Genomic DNA, 19,406 nt, shown 5'->3' with positions numbered 1-19,406 from the left:
TTGCTTTCAAACTTAGTACAATTAATTTTGAAATGAATATATTTCTCAATTGATTAATGCAACTTCATTATCGTAAATATATTTGCAGTGACTTTTGTTGTTTTTGCAAAGTTGATCCCTTGAATGTAAAACAAATTTGTCATACCTGCCTAAACCATTCTGGAATTTTAAATGTCAGTTGCAAGATAAGGAACTTACTGCAAGAGAAACATTTCCAAATTGCTGATATAACAACTTTTTCTTTTTTTCCATCTTTGTATTTGAAAACAAAAGTAAAAGGCTAGGAATGTACAAGACAGATATTTTTGAGATTCTTTATTTTGAAAATATTATGGAACATTGTAAGTATTCTAATTGAAAAAGCAATATTTCTTTGAAAACTGGAAGGTTATAAATTTTATGCTTCAAGATAAATGTATAAGCAAATAGCTTTATCCAAGTTTGATCTTATTGTCTAGGCTACCTAAAATAATTTAATGGTTAGATAGGTTTCTTTGAAGCTTCTAAATGAAGCCAAATACACTTCCTGAAAAGTCTATAATTGCTAGATATTTAAAGTTTACTAAAATCATAGAAAAGACTATAATATTTGAGTGGCTATTTTCCATTTCATCAAAAGGGTAGCACAACACCAAGAGATGTCATGCTGGGACAAAATAGCAAAATGCAGGCTTTCAAACATGAAATGAATGTGATAATTACCAAACATAAGCTTTCAGGTTTTTCCAATGGCTATAAATGATGGTTCTTTCTGTTCCTGCACAGTATCTGTCTATTATTCAGTGAGAGACTACAAGAGAATAGCAAGATCAGCTTATATAGTAGCAAGGTACTAGGGAATCGAAGCAAGCCATGTTGGTATGAAACATTAACCAAGAACCATGGAGAAATCCTGACAACATTGTCAGACTGTTGCCCATCTACATAGTAGCATTACCTGTGCCAAATAGCCAAAGGGCCCGAGTGGACCAGTTTTCCTGATGATGGTGATCCCTATAAAATTGAGGCTCAATCCTGTCTGTTATTAGCTCCTGCTAGTAAGAGGTGAAGTAGAGACTGCGACTGGGGTCTTCATTCAATAGAGGTGGTAGACCCGTTTGCCTCAAATGTCTACATTGTGAAATCTAAGTAATCATCTCTTCAAATCATCCAGATAATTATGCTTTACCACTTACCTTTGCCTAGGTAGGTATCGTTCATGAGAAAGCAAACATTCCATAGATTTAGATACTCAGTGTTCTATAGAAGTGTGCTACGTTTCTACCTATTGTCATTTAGAGTGACATAGTTTATAAATCAGAAACTGGGGCCATGATTCTCTTTCCCATCTTGTAAGATGGAGGATAAAAAAGCCGAGAAGATGGCTGCTAAAGAGAAGAAAGGAGCCAAGAAAGCTAATGCTAGTGATAAAGTTAAATATGCCAAGGCTGGGGGGGAGGGGACAGGAGGAAGTGCACTGGACTATGGTGATGGCACACAGGTGATTTGGTGATTTGGTGATGGGAAGCCCACCAGGATACAACTGAGATGGAAAAAGGCACAAATGATGTAAAAATAAACTATTATATAAAAGCCAAGGCCAAAACCCAAAAAAGGTAAGCCATTCTGTAGCCAAAAACCTGTCCTTGTGAGAGGACCTGGACCTGTCAGGCACTCCCAATTTGCTTTTCCAGAAAGGGCACACAGGGAAGTACAGCAGTATGATATCCAGAGAAAGGGGAGGTGCTGGGTTCCCTGTTGCATTCATGGGAAGGCAGAGCTGAGCAGTGAGAAGCAGATCAAGAAAGCTGGGAGGAGGCACAGGGAGCAGAGAGGCTAGTGAAGAAAGAACTGCAATTACTTGGACTTGAACCAGGGACTTGGGGACATAAAAGGAGATACTTGAAAGAAACAGAGCCCAGGGTAAGAGACCTGGGGATGCTAACAATAGTGCCTTTATCTTGACTTGGATTTTGATGTTGCTCCTTTCCTTCCAGGCTTGCCTCACCTCTTCTGCCCCTTTCCTGTGGGCTCTCCTCCCCAGGGGGTGCCTTAGACTTGTGGCAGGCTTTGGGCTTCAGTGACCTTGCTTTGGGCCAATCCTGTTTGGCTGGGCTTTTACCCATGATGGGATGGGTAGCTGGGTATTTCATATTATGTTCTTTCTCTTCTCTTTATTGAACTCTGATAGTGTTAATGTTCATTCCCATTTAAGGTCTTATGAACTAGAACATGTTTTGTCTTGATGTATCAGATGACAGTACTTATTTAAAGCAGGCAGGTTTGGGAGTCCTGGGTGTACCTCTTTCTGCCCACTGAAAGCTTTCAGGAGCTAAATCCAGCATAGAAAAGAACAAGGAGGAGGTACTTACTACTGTCACAAAACCAGTCTGTGGAGACAAGAAAAGCAGTACTTGCGTGGTTCACCTTCTCAAAATGCCTAGGTATCTTTCTACTGAAGATGACCCTCAAAAAGCCCTGAGCTGGCATTTCTCTTGAGGCCATTCTGATGAGCCAAACTGGGTGTCACAGAGACAGAAGGTCTCTTGAAGCAGTTGAGCAATGACTGCAACTTGTAACTGGACCTCTATCCCTAAATTGAGTCCCCCCTACATAGGACACCCCAGAAATATGTCATCACCACCTGCTGTCTGTGATGTGAAGATCCCAGAGCATCTCCCTGATGCTAGCTTCAAAAAGAAGCTTCATGAGCCCCACCACTGGGGACACAGAAAGAGAAATAGGTTACAGAGCAGCGCAGGGCTGATGAGAATTCTGGGGATTCTCAATTCCCTCAAAAATCAAATGTTCTCAGCTCGACTGACTACCTCTGCTTGGCTTCTTCTCAAAACTGGAATTTACCCTCATGACATGGTGTTTTAGATTTCCTACAGTGAATCTAATTAGATAATAACCATTTTTTAAAAATCAGGAGTTAACATATCCTGTCTTCGGTTAATAGTGTTGCTAAAAAGTATTTATCCTCTTAGTATGATGTATCGCCACTGAATCCTCTTTTTATTTGAATGTTTTGAATTTGTCCTCTAAAAAAATGGGAAAAGGTCAGGAATCTACTTTGTATTTATTGGAAAATCTTTCTCTCTTCCTCCCCTTCTGGCCTTCCATAGTTTTAGTTAGGGAGCTAAGGGATGGTATAATTCAATGAAATTACTTTATTTTTAAACGCAGTGATTGTACTCATGGGTGTGTTATAATCCTCCCCCTCTCTGTTGAAGAATATGCGTTTTAATTCCCACAGAGTAGTTTAATTTCTCATTATTTTGTGAATATAAAGTAAATATTTAAGTTGGATTCTAGTCAAAACCAAATGTTTCAGTGCTATCAAGAGAAATATGTCTACTCACACCCCACACAAATTCCCTTTGTTTGTGGGAGGGACAGTAGTTGACTGGCATAGAAAATAGGCCTCTCCTCCTTGTCCTTAGTAGTCAGTTAAAAGGTCCAGGTTATCAGACTTTTCCTTCTGCCTTTACTTATTGTGTCACTTCATGATACATGGATGTGGAATTTAAAATAAAAATCATATGGTATTTTAAAAATATTTTTATTTCAAATTTGAAAATAATGCCTCTCACTTAGCATTATAGAATTTTGTAGATGTAGAAATAAGAATATCATCTTTTGACTGTCTGTTAGTGAATAAGAAGTTGGCTCTTTCCCCCTTGTACTGATTGCCATTGCTAACTGCTACAAATGCATCCTTGCAGACAACATTCCTATACTGACAATGATAATTACGTATTTATCCTACAGTGAGATCATGCTGTGTGATCAGGGAAGCAGAATACTGGAGATACTGTTCTACTTCCTTCTATTTAATCTTGCAATCAATTCTCTCTGAATGGGTTTTCAGGTTATTTCCAACTTTCTGCTTGGACAAAGAACATTGAAACAAGTATCTTTCTCTGATACGAGCCGCTCACGCCAGTAGATTCCTATAAGTACAACACCTCAGCAGAGGTTCTTGTGAAGTGCACTCCGCTAGCAGTGTATCGGCATGCCGATACTCCTCCCACAGTTAGGAAGACCTTGCTAAACGGCAGCTTTAATCTGTGTCTTATTCCTATCAGAAGCTACATGGTTCCGTTTAATCAGGTCATTGTTTTTGAATCCTAGCATGGAGTCTCTGGTTTCCTATTCTGTGAGCTAAAACTGGCCCTCCCAGAGTAACTGTTTTTGTAACCTTTCTTTTTCACTGCATGCTTTTAGAGATCTTTTACTGGATAGCTATATATTTTGAGATATTAATAGATGGGTGAAGAACAATTGCCAGGCAAGTTCTATAGGTAGAGTAGTAGATCTAAAAGAGTAGCTGCAAAAAAGCTTGAAGAGCAAGGCTGAATACATTCAGTAATCTAACTTTTCATCCAACTGTTGCCTACCAAATGTTAAATTACTTTTATAGTCTAGAAATAGGATCTATAGGAACCAAGGGTAGAGGAATCTACCATTAATTGGCACTGGTGTCATAGGTGAGGTTCCTTCTTGTCGCTGAGCCAGAAACACCCAACTCACACTGCAGAGGCCCGTGGATGCCTTCACCAGAGCCTGGGCTGCATAGCAGGACCTGGGTTAGCTGGGTTTATGTGCTAGAAAATCCAAGTTGCTATTCCTCTGTAAGCCTGTTACAGACTTGTGTGTCTGCCTGAAACATTTATAAAATCACCAAAGTGAATTGTAAAAATCAATGCTGATCTCATCCCTTCAAAATGTTCTTGCAGCCCCATTGATGCCATAGATGTGATTACTTGGAGTACGAGTATTCCAAGTACTCCCTGCCCCACTTCCCTCCCTCTTCTCCCTGTACGCCTAGCTGTGAACCTTAGTTCCTCTCATTTTCATTTGGAATTCTTTTTTTTTAAAGATTTGGTTTTTTATTCATATAGAACTGGGGTACAGGCCAGAAATGCAGAGGGTGAGAGGATTCACCAGGGATAGAGCCGGGAACAGAACAGGCAGATCTACAAAGTACACTGCTGAGGGGAGCAGCAGGCAGGTCAGGAGAGGTCTGCTGCGCCATGTGGATCTCCTCCGGGGTAGGTGGGATTCGAACTCATGTGGAAGTGGCTTTAGCTTCTTAGTGCTGTGCTTTAACCCACTGCTCCACCAGGGAGGGCCTCATTTGGAATTCTTTTTTTTTTTTTTTAAAGATTTATTTATTTGTACATACAGAACTGGGGTACAGGCCAGAGGCTCAGGGGCGGTGAGAGGCTTCACCAGAGACAGAGTGGGGAACAGAACAGGCAGATCGACGAAGTACACTGCGGAGGGGAGCAGCGGGTGGGTCAGGAGAGGTCTGCCGCGCCATGTGGGTCACCTCCAGGGCAGGCGGGAATCGAACTCATGCGGAAGCGGCTTTAGCTTCTCAGTGCTGTGCTTTAACCTGCTGCGCCACCAGGGAGGGCCTCATTTGGAATTCTTAAGCATGACTTCAAAAATCTGAAATACAGAATAGAAAGAAAAAAACAAAAAGCCCTGTAGTTTGGTTATGGCACACCACTGACATTAGACACAGGGTAATTAACCTTGGTTTAGTATTTTATCACAGAAAATGCAGAATTGAATATCCATGAGTAGATGATTCACTTCCCGACAGAGGACTTGTTTATGACATGCTCTGAAGTGCTCTGATGTCTATACTTTTTAACTTTTCCAAGACTTACAAGGACAAGGGTTGGTCCTTAAATATTTCCTTGTACATGATACTCTCATTTTCTTGACCAGAGAACCCACATATCAGTAGGTCTTTTCTCCATCAAGTTATTCTAGTTTCCAAAAGACAAAAATTTTAAGGAATTAGTATTTCTGAATCTTTCTCTTTAATTCTGTGATTTAAGGATGAAACACATTTGCATGGCCCACATTAGCATCATGATTCAATGAGAAGCATGAGTCACAAAAACAGGAATAAAATCTTAGTCCAACTCAAGCACGTGCAAAGCCATCGCTGACCTTCCTTCCCTGCTGGCCACATTTTGGGGTGAGCTAATAGAAAGTGCTCCTGCCTATTCTCACCCATTTCCATCTCTGAGCTTTGATGTGGCCTGTGGTTCTTACTCTGTGAAGAAATCACTCCTGGCCACTCAGTAATCATTTTCTTTGCCAAATTTGTGTCACCAACAACATTCCCCAAACCTTCCACAGTACATTCAGAACAATCTTTTAAATAGTAACATTTGAGGATGTCACTTTCCTCCTCAAAATTTTTGAATGGCTCCTCATTGTCCAGTGATTCTCAGATTTAATCTGTTCCTTGCCTCCTAGTGAGTTTATAAAAATGATTCCTGGGAGTCAACACAATGATTCTGATGTAATATACAAGACCTTCTTGCAATCTTCACTCTTAATAAGGGCTCCAGAACTGCACTTTCTCAGACTTAAATGTGTCCACAAATTATCCCCTCTCTGGGCCTTAAAATAATGCAGGTTCTTGGAATCAAAGAGTCAAGAGTGAATCAAACCAAATACCCTTTGGGTATTTGAGTTCTTACTGTGTAAATATATTTTCTCCTGATTGCTAGATCTTGTCATACAAGATAGTCAACAGGTACCTACTGTGCCCCTCAAAAAAACCAATGAAATAATCTGAGATGGAAATTTAACTAAAAACACAGTTTACGACTAAGAGGTCTGAGGTGGACTTGAGGAGTCTAAGAGTATGTCCAATACTGCACCTCCTTGCTTATCACCAATTTTTAGCACCTTGCTGCCTTTTCTTAAATATCTCCTATGTCTGCCTGTGTTATGGTGCTGAACTAGACATTCCCCTGCAAACCTGGCATTCTTCTGCAAACCTGACACTGTCTGCTTCCATGCCTTTGTTTATCCTCCCTCTGATTATCCTGCAGAGGATATAGTACGTACCTGTTCATATCCTATTGGAATCTCCACTGGATTCGGATTTATGCCAGGTGGACTTGGTTATTCTTTGTCCTATACTTTTGTTGCACCTTGTTCCTGGGCTCTTACATAATTGGCTTCAACAATGTTCATGTGTATGGCAATTGCTTGTTGGACTATTTCTTTCCCCTGACTGTAGTCTCCTTAAAGATAGAGGTGTTCTTTTTTTCACCTTTGTATTTAAATCTAGTATAGTAGTTGGCACAAGAAGGCGTCCTATACCTATGTGTTATAGCATGGGATCAGCAAGTGAACAAATACCATGAAGTGGAGAGGGGTTTGTCTCCTTTTTTTATTTAGATGCCCGCACTCTTTCCCCTAACTTCTTGTTTGTGTTCATTGGAGCCCTTTTTGCCCTGACACGTCTCCTTAGTGAGGAAATTAGAAAATAATTTCAGTGACCCTGAGCTATACCATCTCTAACAACTCTTACACTTAGATATACACATTTCATCTCTTTTCTAGGAATATAAAAATATGCTGCTGAGAATATTTTTTTATTGAAACAGTTATGTCTGTGGATCAAGATTTTTTTTTCTTCAGAAAGAACATTTCAAGAATAATGTAACCATCTAGGTCTTGTCAATACATACATTTCATTAACATCTTAGTCTCATTTGAAAACCTTTCAGTTTTCATTTATAGCTGGCATTTCATTTTACTTGTTTATGGTGAAAATCAAGTTGGTTTTTTGGTTTATGATTATATAAATGCAGACATGAAAACATTTCAATCTTACTTTTCAGAATATTTTTCTCAGCATTTGGGAGAGTATGAGAATGTTCTGGCAGCACTTGAAGACCTAAATCTTTCCATCCTGAAGGCAATGGGCAAAACCAAAAAAGTAAGGAAATTTTAATATATTTTCTACTACTGCTTGGAAAATTTTTTTCTTACATTATTGCTGTTTCTTAATGGACCAAAAAGTATACATTCAACTCTCACAGAACTTACTTTTCTTCCTATTGATGAGCTACTGTATTTACTCATAATACAATGAAAGTCCTTACTGGGTACCAAACACTACACTTGGTGCTGAGACACAGAGAGCTTAACCAGCATGTATTATGTTGGGGAGACAAGTGTGTAAACAAACACAAGACAGAACACCTAACTCATGCCAGAGGAGATAACACTTAGAGATAAAGAAGTAATTATAGCGAGGCAAAGGAGGACCAGACACAGGAATAGCATATGCAAAGACGCTGTGCTAGATGGGCATGGTCTTTCAAGGAAATAAAATTGACAATTAAGCTAAACTAAAGAAGACCAAAAGTGGCATGATACAAGATGAAAGCTATTGTAGAGAGAGGCCGTACCTTCTGTGATGTTACTGACAACCTAAGGAGTTAGACCTGTATCCTGAGTGCAGATACATCAGCCACTATATTAAGCAGGCGTGGGAAAACTCATGTGGTCTTTTGGGAAAAATCATACAAAACTTAGCTTGGGTTTAGGGTGGAGAGTGTGTAGGCATTATATCAGGAAAATGAGTGAGGAGCCTAGTTCACTAATCAAGCTGAGAGATGTTGGTAGTTTGGATGAATTGGCAGAAGATGTATATATGTGTATGTGTGTGATCATAAAAACAGAAGTTGGACAAGGATTGAATATGGGAAATGGGAGAATGAAGCAGCTAGGATGAAACCTAGTTTTTAGCTTATCTGCCATATCACTGAGGGCTCATCTTAAATTCCAGGTCCTCATAAATGTCTTCTCTGCCACCTTATCTAAAGTAGTTGCCCTCTGTTAGAGTATCTCATTTGTTTCTTGCTGACAATTATCAAATCTGTTTTTTTAAAAAAAAATATTGTATGTATTGGGAGAAGCAGCACAGTGTCTTTGAATCCAGAGAGCTTAGCAGAGGACATGACTTAAAAGCATTCAAAATGTATCGAGTTAGTAAATTGATTAAATGGATGTATATACAGTTCCAAAAGGTAAATATTTTGTGCCTAAGTCCATTTAAGAAGCTCTCAAATTTCCTTTAATGGAAAGGTAAAGCAAACAAATATTTTTCTCACAAGTTAAACTAAAACAATGCTCTTCTTTTATTAATATAATGAGTTTTGTGGGGTTTAAAGCCAGGTAAATCTACTATTTGGTCTTTTAAACACAAAGTCTCTTTCTTGGCACCAACCCTTCAAAATGCATTTGATTCATATCACCATGTTGTTTAATCAAGGATTAGGTCTTTGATTTAAAAAGAGTGGCCAAATAGAATTTTGAAAGATTTTTGTGTGATAGCCCAAAGAGGAGTGAAATGGCAGGCATTTTGACACTTTTCAAGTCACTATTGAGCTGATATCTCCTCCATAATGTCTAGTGTAATGAATCCTTCAGAGTGAGAAAGCCAACATTTCTTTTTGAAAACTGTTATATATTTTTACCTAGATGAAAAGTCCTGTCTCAGTAGGGAAGGCTGACTGTTCTAAGCTTTTAAGAAAAATGAAATGTAAGCCATTTGTGGTCTGTCTTAAATGCAGTATGTGTGTCTATTGTGTCAGAGAATGGATAAAATATGTTCCGACTGCTTAACCTAACTTCCAGGAGGTGACTCAGGACAGAGTCTGTCATTATTTCCCCTTCTTCATCCTCTGCCTCACTTAACTCCCACCCACCTCAAGGGTTATCTGGATTATTTTACTTACTTTTCAGAGAAAACACTATAGCTCAAATTCCAAATGGTCATTTGAAGCCTGAAGGCAGCTAAAACAAAAACTGTTTGTATGGTTTTGGTATTTCACAAGAAATAGGTCTGTCAGTTCCTTTTTCTTCTCTCTAAAGTGGGATGTGCTAATTTGCATCATCAGTATGTGGTACACTTGTAATCTCAATGTAAATATAGAATTCAAACTAAAATTTATCTTGTGCTCTGTTATATAAACACATAGCATGTAAACGCCAGCTAACATTTATATTTATATAGTGCCTTAATGTTTTCCATGTACTTTGATAAACACTATTTCATTCATGTGTCCTAACACCTCAGTAAGGAATGTTAAGTGAATAGAAATACACTCATTTCATACGTGTGGAAAATAAAACACAAAGTGGTCAGTTAGTTGATTTACTGGTATCTTTACTAGTAAGATTTAAACCAAATGTTTCTCATTTAGAAACCTTTTATTTGTAATTTCATTTCAAACATTAATAATCAATTCTAAGCTGTATCAACAGAGTTCTAACCTGAGAAATATTTTGGCTTTGAAACAATTGAACTCTTCAGTTATTTAGCTGGAGGTATTTAGCTGGAGGAAGGTATCTAGCTTCTCTGGTAAAGTCCTTTTCAATTTGTTTTAAAGATTTATTTACTTACGCATAGAAGAGCTGGGGTGTAGGCTAGAGGTGCAAGGATGAGAAGATTCACCAGAGCCAGAGTGGGAGCAGAACAGCTGGATTGACTAAAATACAATGCTTAGAGGAACAATGGAGAGACAGGAAAGATCTGCTGCACCATGTCAGTCAGCTTCCTGGTCGGGGATCTGGTGATAGCTTGATAGTGCTGAGACTTTAAACACTACTACACCACTAATTCCTTTTCAATTTTTAGACAACTGAACAAATAAATATCTATAGAAGTAGGCGATAAATGCATCTATAGAAGTAGGCGATAAATGCCGAGAGGAAAGTGGTACATAATCATTCTAGATAAGGAAGTTACACATTTTTTTTTTTTAAAAGTCTGTGACCTCAGCAAAGCAGATGGAACAATAGGGGAATTTACATACCATGTCAAATAAGGGACACTTAGCTTTTCTTATTAGTTAGTGAAATGCATCCAAGAGAGAAGTCAACATACTTAAGAGCAAAAATATTGAAGACCTTCTGAGCTTTGGAGAGACTTGGAGAGAATTTAAAAGCATCCAAATAGGATTCCAGCTGATTTTTTTAAACAAACAGCTAACTAATTATTCCCAAATTGCTACTTGAGCGATTTAATTTTTTATCCACATATTTAAAATGCCACTCTTACCTTTACTAAATACTTACACTACATTTACATGACAGCTCACAGTCTTGTACCACTGATAAAATTATGCCTTCTAGTATAATCTATCATTGTCTTAATTCTTGAACACTTGGTTGTATTTGAAAATATGATAGTGAAGACTACCTGAATTGTTTTTTTTCCAAAGAATGGATTTTTTGGTTTTACCTTTTTAATATAAGTTTTATATCTTCAAGTTATTGTTAAAAAAATCCATGGAGAATTTTAAAATTTGCAAAGTAATTTTAAGAGGCACATCATGTTGCAATAGCACGCCTTCATGTGCAGGTTCTTATATATTTCCTCATTTATACAAGGGTCCTTTTACATCTCATTAAAATTTTAAATTATTTCATAGTTATTTTATATTTATCTTGCTTTTATAAATGTTCTGCCTCTTGATATTCCTAACTTATTGGTGGTATATTGGAAAATGATTGATTTTTATATATATATGTATATATATATATATTTCATAACTAGCTTAACTGCCATCTTGGGGAACTGATCTATCTGTGACATATCATTTATCTTCCTTTGCTGGTATTATTGGATTTAACATTGAGATACATCACTAATCACTATTGGAACCCGCCCATCTCATCAATCTTCCAGAAAATTTAACTAATCTCTGTAGTCCTTAGTTTTCTGACTTACCTTATCCCATTTTTTTATCTGACCTTTGAAGTATAAGTTCTTAAATTCTACTTGTAGTATCACAACTCAGTGATTATATTTTAAAATCTTAGAGAAACAAGGTCATTTTCCATAGCATTAAATATAACTTAAAAAGATTATATCACCAAAAAAGCACAATACACATTAATGAAATAGTAATGTATCCTTTATATTTTATTGAAAAAGAAAAAACAGTGAGAAAATGGTATATTTTATTTTCAATGCATTGATAGAGGCCATGAATCAACTTGACATTCAAAAGGCAGATCAATGTCCTCAGTGTAAACAAATAAAACTTGAGTGGAGATGAGACCTAATGAGCCTCACCATGAGCAGGATTTTAATGGAATAAGAAGATAAAAACACCAGCTTTGAGCCTCACCATGAGCAGGATTTTAATGGAATAAGAAGATAAAAACACTAGCTTTGACCTTTAATCAGGCAGTTTGGGTACTAGTTCTACTCAAGCTTGATTCCTATCCAGAAGAGGCCATGGTTCATGGACAATGAGTGCCAGATCCTGCTGCCTGTGAATGACTGCATTTCCAGCATTTAGTGTTTCCTGACGGTGTATCTAAGTATCAGGTGGTGACCTTGCAAATAATTATGAGTTGAGAGGACTTCAGGGAGGGAAAAAATTGCAACCACCTCCTAGAGCTGTGACATTTAGCTGATTGACAAACCCCTGGTGTACCCCAAACCCACAGGAATCCTTGTACAGAAAAGTAATTCATTACTGTTCTGTCATCGCTTTGTTTTCAGATAAATCTCCCAACCTTGTTTCTTTTTCCTCCATTTCCAACCAGAAACTAGATACAGGAAGAAATTAATTAATCCCATGTACTTATGGTTTTCAATTGGTTTACATCTTTCCTGGGAATCTTTTATTTCTCTTTTATCATTGGCTGGAGCACTCATATTCTTAACAGATTGGGGAGCTAATTGCCTAATGAAATGATGAGCACAAAGTGTATAAACAGAAAAGCTCCTTTATTTTGCCTGAAGTACAGTTACTTTAGTAAGTCATCGCCTTCTTTCTGAAATGCTAGTTTTTGAAGTGTTAAAGCTAAATAAGAGGAAGAAAATTTAATGTAACCACTTTTTAGGGATACACAGCACAGTATGTGATTCCTTCTGTCACGAGGATCAAACTTGATATGACTCATTTACTTTGCTTGAAGTAGAAAAGTGCAAAGGGAGAGTAAAAATTAGCCTGTTGTATTTTAGATCTGACAGGCATCAATTACTGTCACATTGAAGTTCTCCACTCCCTTTCTTATTTGCTGTTGTACATAAGAAATAATATTTAATAATTGAAGCTGATTTAGTTTTGCCAAATCTGAGTTGTGTATCCAAAACCACAGTGAGTGCATGAGCACTGTACCCATGCCTGCTATGTAGGGCAGGATGACAGCTGGTGGAGGGATGGGGCTGTACAATGTCCGTTTAGAATGATCTAGTCAGGGATTCGCCAGTTGTGTGCTAGCACATGCCTGTAGCTCTAACTGCCCTACCGGCTTCTGTGGTGTGGGCTATCCAATAGGCTCAAAACTGACATGATCCCAGGGTTTCTTTGGCCTTGGAAAATTTTCAGTCTGAATTTGCTGCAGATCACATCCACCATCAACACTACCAATGGCCCTGCAAGTAGCCTAACTTCTGACAGGAAGGTCATTGTTTTCATGAATGGCCTGTGTGTGTAGGTGTCAACAGTGCTTATGTTGTTACTCTGTGAAATTAAGTGTTTACCTAGGTAACCCCTCTTTTTTTATTGAACCAAAATAATATAGCAATCTCTAACCAACGTTTACTGAGCAATTACCACATAGAAGAGACTATGCGAAACACTTTTTAGAATCTTATTTAACACTACCGTTTTACTGGATATATATATTTTTTTAATTCCTGTAAGGACATAGGAAATTGAGACCAGAAAAAATCTTATATAACTCACTGTGATATGGGTAGTAATCTCAAGTAGGTGCCCTGTGAATTTCTTCTTAACCCATTTTGCTTTGAATATAGTTTCTCTTCAGTTTCTTAAAAATTCAACAAAAATCATGACTGGGAAGAGAAAGAAGAGAACATATTTTAAGGCTTGTATGTTTGTGTTGGGTAGAGTAGTAGAGAAAATCCTCACCTGTTTTATTCTGTATTAATAGCTATCTGTTAAAAAATCAAATTGATTTAAAAATTTTGACATTTGTGTTCATTCCTTGTCTTAGTTGAGTACAACAATACTGAAGCATAGTGAAAATTGTTTCAATTTAGAGTTCAATTTCAAGCCATATGCACAAATATATGTATAATGAATCAATATCAATAGATTTGATCTGTAGCAAGTAAAAAATACATTTTCTTGTATTTGAATTAACATGAACAAATCAGTTTAAAAGAAGTACTTCAAAGATACCACATTTCAAAGATTGTTTTTGTTCCCAATTTTATTGAAATACATCACAACCTTAAGGCATGAATCGTCATGGTTGCATTTACCCATGCTATGAAGTGATTCCACTGTGTGTTCAGCTGACACCACTCATAAAGATAAATAGAAAGAAAAAAATGTTGTTTCTTGTCATGAGAACTCAGGTTTTACGCCAACATTTTCTTCTATACGACCCAGCACTGTTAACTGAGTCATAAGTTATATATTATATCCCTAGTACTTAACTGTTAGCTGAAAGTTTCTCCATTTGACCACCTTTCTCCAATTCCTCCTCCCTTTATACCTCCGCCTCGGGCAACCCATAATCTGATCTCTCTGAGTTTTTAGATTTTTTTTTTAGAGATTTCTTCATATATACAAGAACTGACTTGTAGGCCAGAGGTGTAGAGGGGGAGAAGATTTACCAAAGAGGCAGAGTGGAGAGCAGAACAGGTAGATCTACTGAAATCATTTGCTGAGGGGAACAGCGGATGACAGGAGAGGTCTGCTGCACCATGTGGGTCACTTCCCTGGCTGGGGATGGAACTCATGCTCCAGGGAGGCCCCTTTTTAGATTCCTGAATTTCACTGAGCATGCCACCTTCAATTTCCAGTCATGTCACAAATGGTAGGACTTTCGTTTATTTGTGGCTAAATAATATGCATACACATACTCAGAATTTTAGCTGTGCAGTCATTGGTACATGCTTATCTTTCCAAGTCTTGGCTATTCTAACTAATAATGTGAGCATGGGGGTACAGTTTTCATTTCCCTTGGCAATATATGAATTTAAACTGTTGAGTTTAAATTCAGAGTTCTATTAATTTTTTGAGGATCCTCCAGAATATTTCTATTATTTTCTATAGAGTTTTTAATAGTGGCCAGTTTGTAATCTCACCAACAGCACAGGGTTCCCCTCTCTCCACATCCGCTCTAGCACTCAACACTCATCTTTTTAGTGACAATTGTTCTAATGAACATGGTCTCAATTTGTAGCTCTCTAAATGACTAAAGGTGCTGAGCATCTCTAAATGACTAATGATATTGAACATTCTCAGATAACTGTTGGCCTTTTCTTTGGAAAAAAATATATACTCCTTTGCCTATTTTTTAATCTGGATTAATTAAGTTTTTTCTACTGAATTGTGTGAATTCTTTGTATTTTGGAGGTATTAATGTCTTATCAAGTATACAGTTTGGAAATAAAGCATTGGCTATTCAGAATTATTCCAAACTCTTTTTGAGAGACCACTATTACACTAATACCCAAACCAAAGAAAACCACACACAATTGCAAAAATCCTCAATAAAATCATAGCAAACTGAGTCCAGCAATTCATTAAGAAGATGGCATACCAAGTGAGATTTATACTAGAAGCACCAAGATGATTAAACATGTGGAAATCAATGTAATATACCTTATCCACAAAAAGGAAATAAAAAAAACCCCACATGGGGCCCTCCCTGGTGGCGCAGCTGGTTAAAGCACTGCACTGGGAAGCTTAAGCCACTTCTGCACGAGTTCAATTCCCGCCTGCCCCGGAGGAGATCCACATGGCGCGGCAGACCTCTCCTGGCCCGCCCGCTGCTCCCCTCAGCAGTGGACTTCGTCGATCTGCCTGTTCTGCTCCCCATTCTGTCTCTGGTGAATCCTCTCACCCTCCGCATCTCTGGCCTGTACCCCAGTTCTGTATGAATAAATAAATCTTTAAAAAAAAAAAAAACCCACATGATCATTTCAAAAGGTGCTGAGAAAGCATTTAATAATATTCAATCTCTATGATAGAAACCCTTGAAAATGGAATAAATGGAATATATCTTACCATAATAAAAGCCTCATCTATGACAGACCCCCAGCTAATAACATTCTTAACAGTAGAAAAGCTGAAAGTCTTTTTACTAAGCTCAGGTACAAGATAAGGATGTTCAAGGATGTTCACTTTCACAATACTATACAACATATATTAGCAATTCTTGTGAGACCCATTAGGTTAGAAAGCAATGAGGTATGCAAATTGAATATTTAATTATTCCAGCAATTGCCTATTGAACATTCTTAGCAAATGTTAGTTAGCTATATGTGCTTGTTTTATTCCAGGACACTGTATTCTATTTATCTGATTTTTTTGTTTCTATACCAGTATCAAGCTATTTTGAATGTTATAGCTTTTAGGATAGTTTGAAATCAGGAAATGTGATAACCTCCTGCTTTGTTGTTCTCAGCATTTCTTTAACTAATCAGGGTCTTTTGTGGTTCCATGTGAATTTTAGAAATGCTCTGTTCACTTCTGTAAACAATGCCATTAGATTTATGATAGGGATTGCATAGAATCTATAGATGGTAGGGTATTATTTTTTTTTCTTAATTCTTCCAATCCATAGCAAAAGATATTTTTTCTATGCACTTGTACCTTCTTCCATTACTTTCATTAATACCTTGTAGTTTCCAGACTATAGATCTTTCACCTGCTTGCTTAAATTTATAATTTTTATGCTATTATACATGTGATCAATCTTCATTAAATTTATAGAAAAGCTGCTGTTTTGATTTAACTTTGTATACTGCTACTTTATTGAATTATTTCATTAGTTCTAAAAGGTTTTTGGTAGGGTCTTTAGAATTTTCTCTATTAAAATTTTCTCACCTGAAAATCATTTTGTTTCTTCCTTTCCAATTCTAATGCATTTATTTCTTTTTTCTTGATTGATATCTCTAACTAGGATTTCCAGTACTATGTTGAATAGAAATGTTGAGATTGGGTACCCTTGTCTTGTTCCTGATCAACTTTTCACTGATATTAAGTTAACTGTGGGTTTGACACATACAGTCTTTATTATGTTGAATATGTTCTTTCTCGGCCTGAATTAACCATTTTTATCATGAATTAACATAGAATGTTATCAAATGCTTTTTCTGTATCTAATAAGAGATGATTCTGTGGTTTGATCATTCTATTAATGTGAGATATCATGTTGATTGATTTGAGTATATCAAAGCATCCGTTTATCCTAGGGCTAAAATCCTACCATTTATAAGGATTTATAGGTTTTATTTCCTTTTAAACAGTCAATATGTAGTTCATCTTTTATGTTCGTCAGCCCTCTAGCTCATTTATTTTTGTTTTGTAAGCAGTGATTCTATTTGTTTGTTAACAATCCAAAGGAATGAAAAACATCCAAGGTTGCCAGCACTCTTCCGAATCAAGCGTATTTTTGCGTGTTCTGATCCAAAAGTAGTGGATAAAAGCCAAGAGTTTTGGGATTATGGCAACAAATTAAATGTCAGATATGCAAAATATTCTGAAAATATTAATGTAAGGATTTTCCTTTGTGTAGTCTGTAACCTCAGATGATGTAATTTATCTTATTTTCTTCACGTATTTATGTGTTTTTTTGTATCTGAAAAATCACTATTTTTTTTCATTATTTCTATTAAATGAAATTGGGATGATGGTTTACTTCACAGGCATTCTCTATTGTGGGAAAGAAATAAGTTTCAATCTAGTCAAATATGAGTTATAGTAATTGTGTAATAAACATTTGTTAGCATCAGGATTTTGTTAAAAAAAAAAAATTAGGGCTCTCCCTGGTGGCACAACAGGTTTAAGCTCTCCAAAGCTACTGTAGCACGAGTTCTATTCCTTGCCGGGGAGCTGACCCACATGGCAACGCTCCCCTCACCGCTGCTCCCCTCAGCACTGCATTTCTGTAGATTTGCCTGTTCTGCTCCCCACTCTGTCTCTGGTGAATCCTCTCACCCACCACACCTCTGGCCAGTACCTAAGTTCTGTAATAATAAATAAATCCTTAGAAAAAAATTAGATCACTAAAATCACATCTACCAAATGTTCTTTATAATGTCTATAATTTAAATATGATAATAAACATTTTAAATTAAAAAATCAGACATGTGTATAATCCAGTAAGGGGTGATTTTCATGTCTCTGTCCCCTTTGGATCTCTGTTGCCTTCCATCTTTTTATCTCCTGTGGCCAAATTGATCACCAAGTACTGACAGTTTTCTCTTTCATGTTGCTCACATCCATAACCTATTCTTTCAGCCTACTTTCTTGGTCATGTGGGACAAAACCACAATGGTTTTCACTGTGATTCTATACCACAGACACCTAATTGATCATTCTGCTTCCAGTGTTTTCTATAGACCATGTCGTCCTGCAGGACTAGAACTCCTTCTCCAAAAGAAGACTTTTAACTCATCTACCTAAAACCTTTCAATGGCTCCCCATTGCCTTCAGGAAAATGGACTTTTCCCATACCACATAAGGCCCAGAAAAATCTATGCTCCTTTGCCCATTTGATACCTTTGTCCATCTCTCCAGTCCCACTCTTGCCAGGCTTTACTGTGTAATTATTTTGCTCCAGCTGAACTCCATCACTTATAACTTCTTGAACACCCACTGCCTATTCCATCTGGACTTTGATATTTGGTGGACCTTTTGTGTGGGTGAATGCCTTTGCACTCCCTAGATCCTTTCTTGAGGTACAAATTATCTACTCCCTTTTCATCCAGTGATTCTGCTATCTTCCTGTTGATTCTATCAGACTCAGTTGAAATGTCATTTCTCCTGGCAAACCTTCCTTGATCCACCAGGAATTGAATATCCTTAGATCACTATGTATGTATCTCCATACTGTGTCTTGCCACAGCTAGTTCAAGCACACCGTATATACTTACATAACATTAGTTACTCGTGGGAGAGCTAAGGCCTTGCTCAGATCACTGCTGACCATGAATCAGGTGGAAAGGAAGAGGGTTCTGTCATTGCAAGCCCATTCTGGATAGGTTGGAAAACCAAAGTGACTCCTTTTCACAGAACTAGGAGAAGGTGGAAAGGGAACAGACTTACAAGATTTCTACCAGTGACTAGTGGAAAGGGCTGGACAAAAAAAGGTCTAGCTTTAACAGCTCTCACTGTAGTATTTATACAATTGGGTATTTTGTAAAGGATTCTGGGTGTTGTTTATTTTTAACAGTATGTTAGTACCAGGCTTTTGCACAATTGGGTTTTTCCTTAGTCCATTATGTTCAGCTTGCTTTTAACATGATTTTGTCTATGACACATCTTCAGTTCATGATCTTCTGTTCTGACATTTCAAGAACTATAACCGAGATTTTGTGGCAGAACATGGTAGGTGCAGGTGAGTAATATTTTTAGTTTCTTAGGAACAGAAGTTCATTTTCATGCTGACAATATAAAAAGGAGGAAAAAGACCTGTAGCTTACGATTCATGTAAAGTGGATTGATAACATATTTAGATATGTATTCTTAACAGTTCCAAACACTCTCCTGATGCGTATATTTTTAATGATGATGACAGCCTGATTGATGTAAGCAAATACGTGGTGATAAAAGAGAGAAACCTATTTTTACTTCCTTGTCAGTTCT

General features: G+C 37.3%; 1 protein-coding gene across 1 annotated transcript in view; it reads left to right on the top strand.

The window, feature by feature from the left end:
* NECAB1 (N-terminal EF-hand calcium binding protein 1) overlaps positions 1–19,406 on the top strand; it is a 120,805-nt gene that overhangs the window by 53,136 nt on the left and 48,263 nt on the right. The window contains exon 5 of the mRNA XM_004679741.2: positions 7,647–7,744. Coding sequence (XP_004679798.1) covers positions 7,647–7,744 — 98 coding nt within the window. The remainder of the gene's footprint in view (positions 1–7,646; positions 7,745–19,406) is intronic.

Source organism: Condylura cristata, unplaced genomic scaffold (assembly GCF_000260355.1).
Source record: "Condylura cristata isolate star-nosed mole 26May11 unplaced genomic scaffold, ConCri1.0 scaffold00009, whole genome shotgun sequence".
Lineage (NCBI taxonomy): Eukaryota > Metazoa > Chordata > Mammalia > Eulipotyphla > Talpidae > Condylura > Condylura cristata.
Note: the sequence above shows the minus strand (reverse complement) of the source record. Positions and strands in the feature narration are given on the sequence as shown.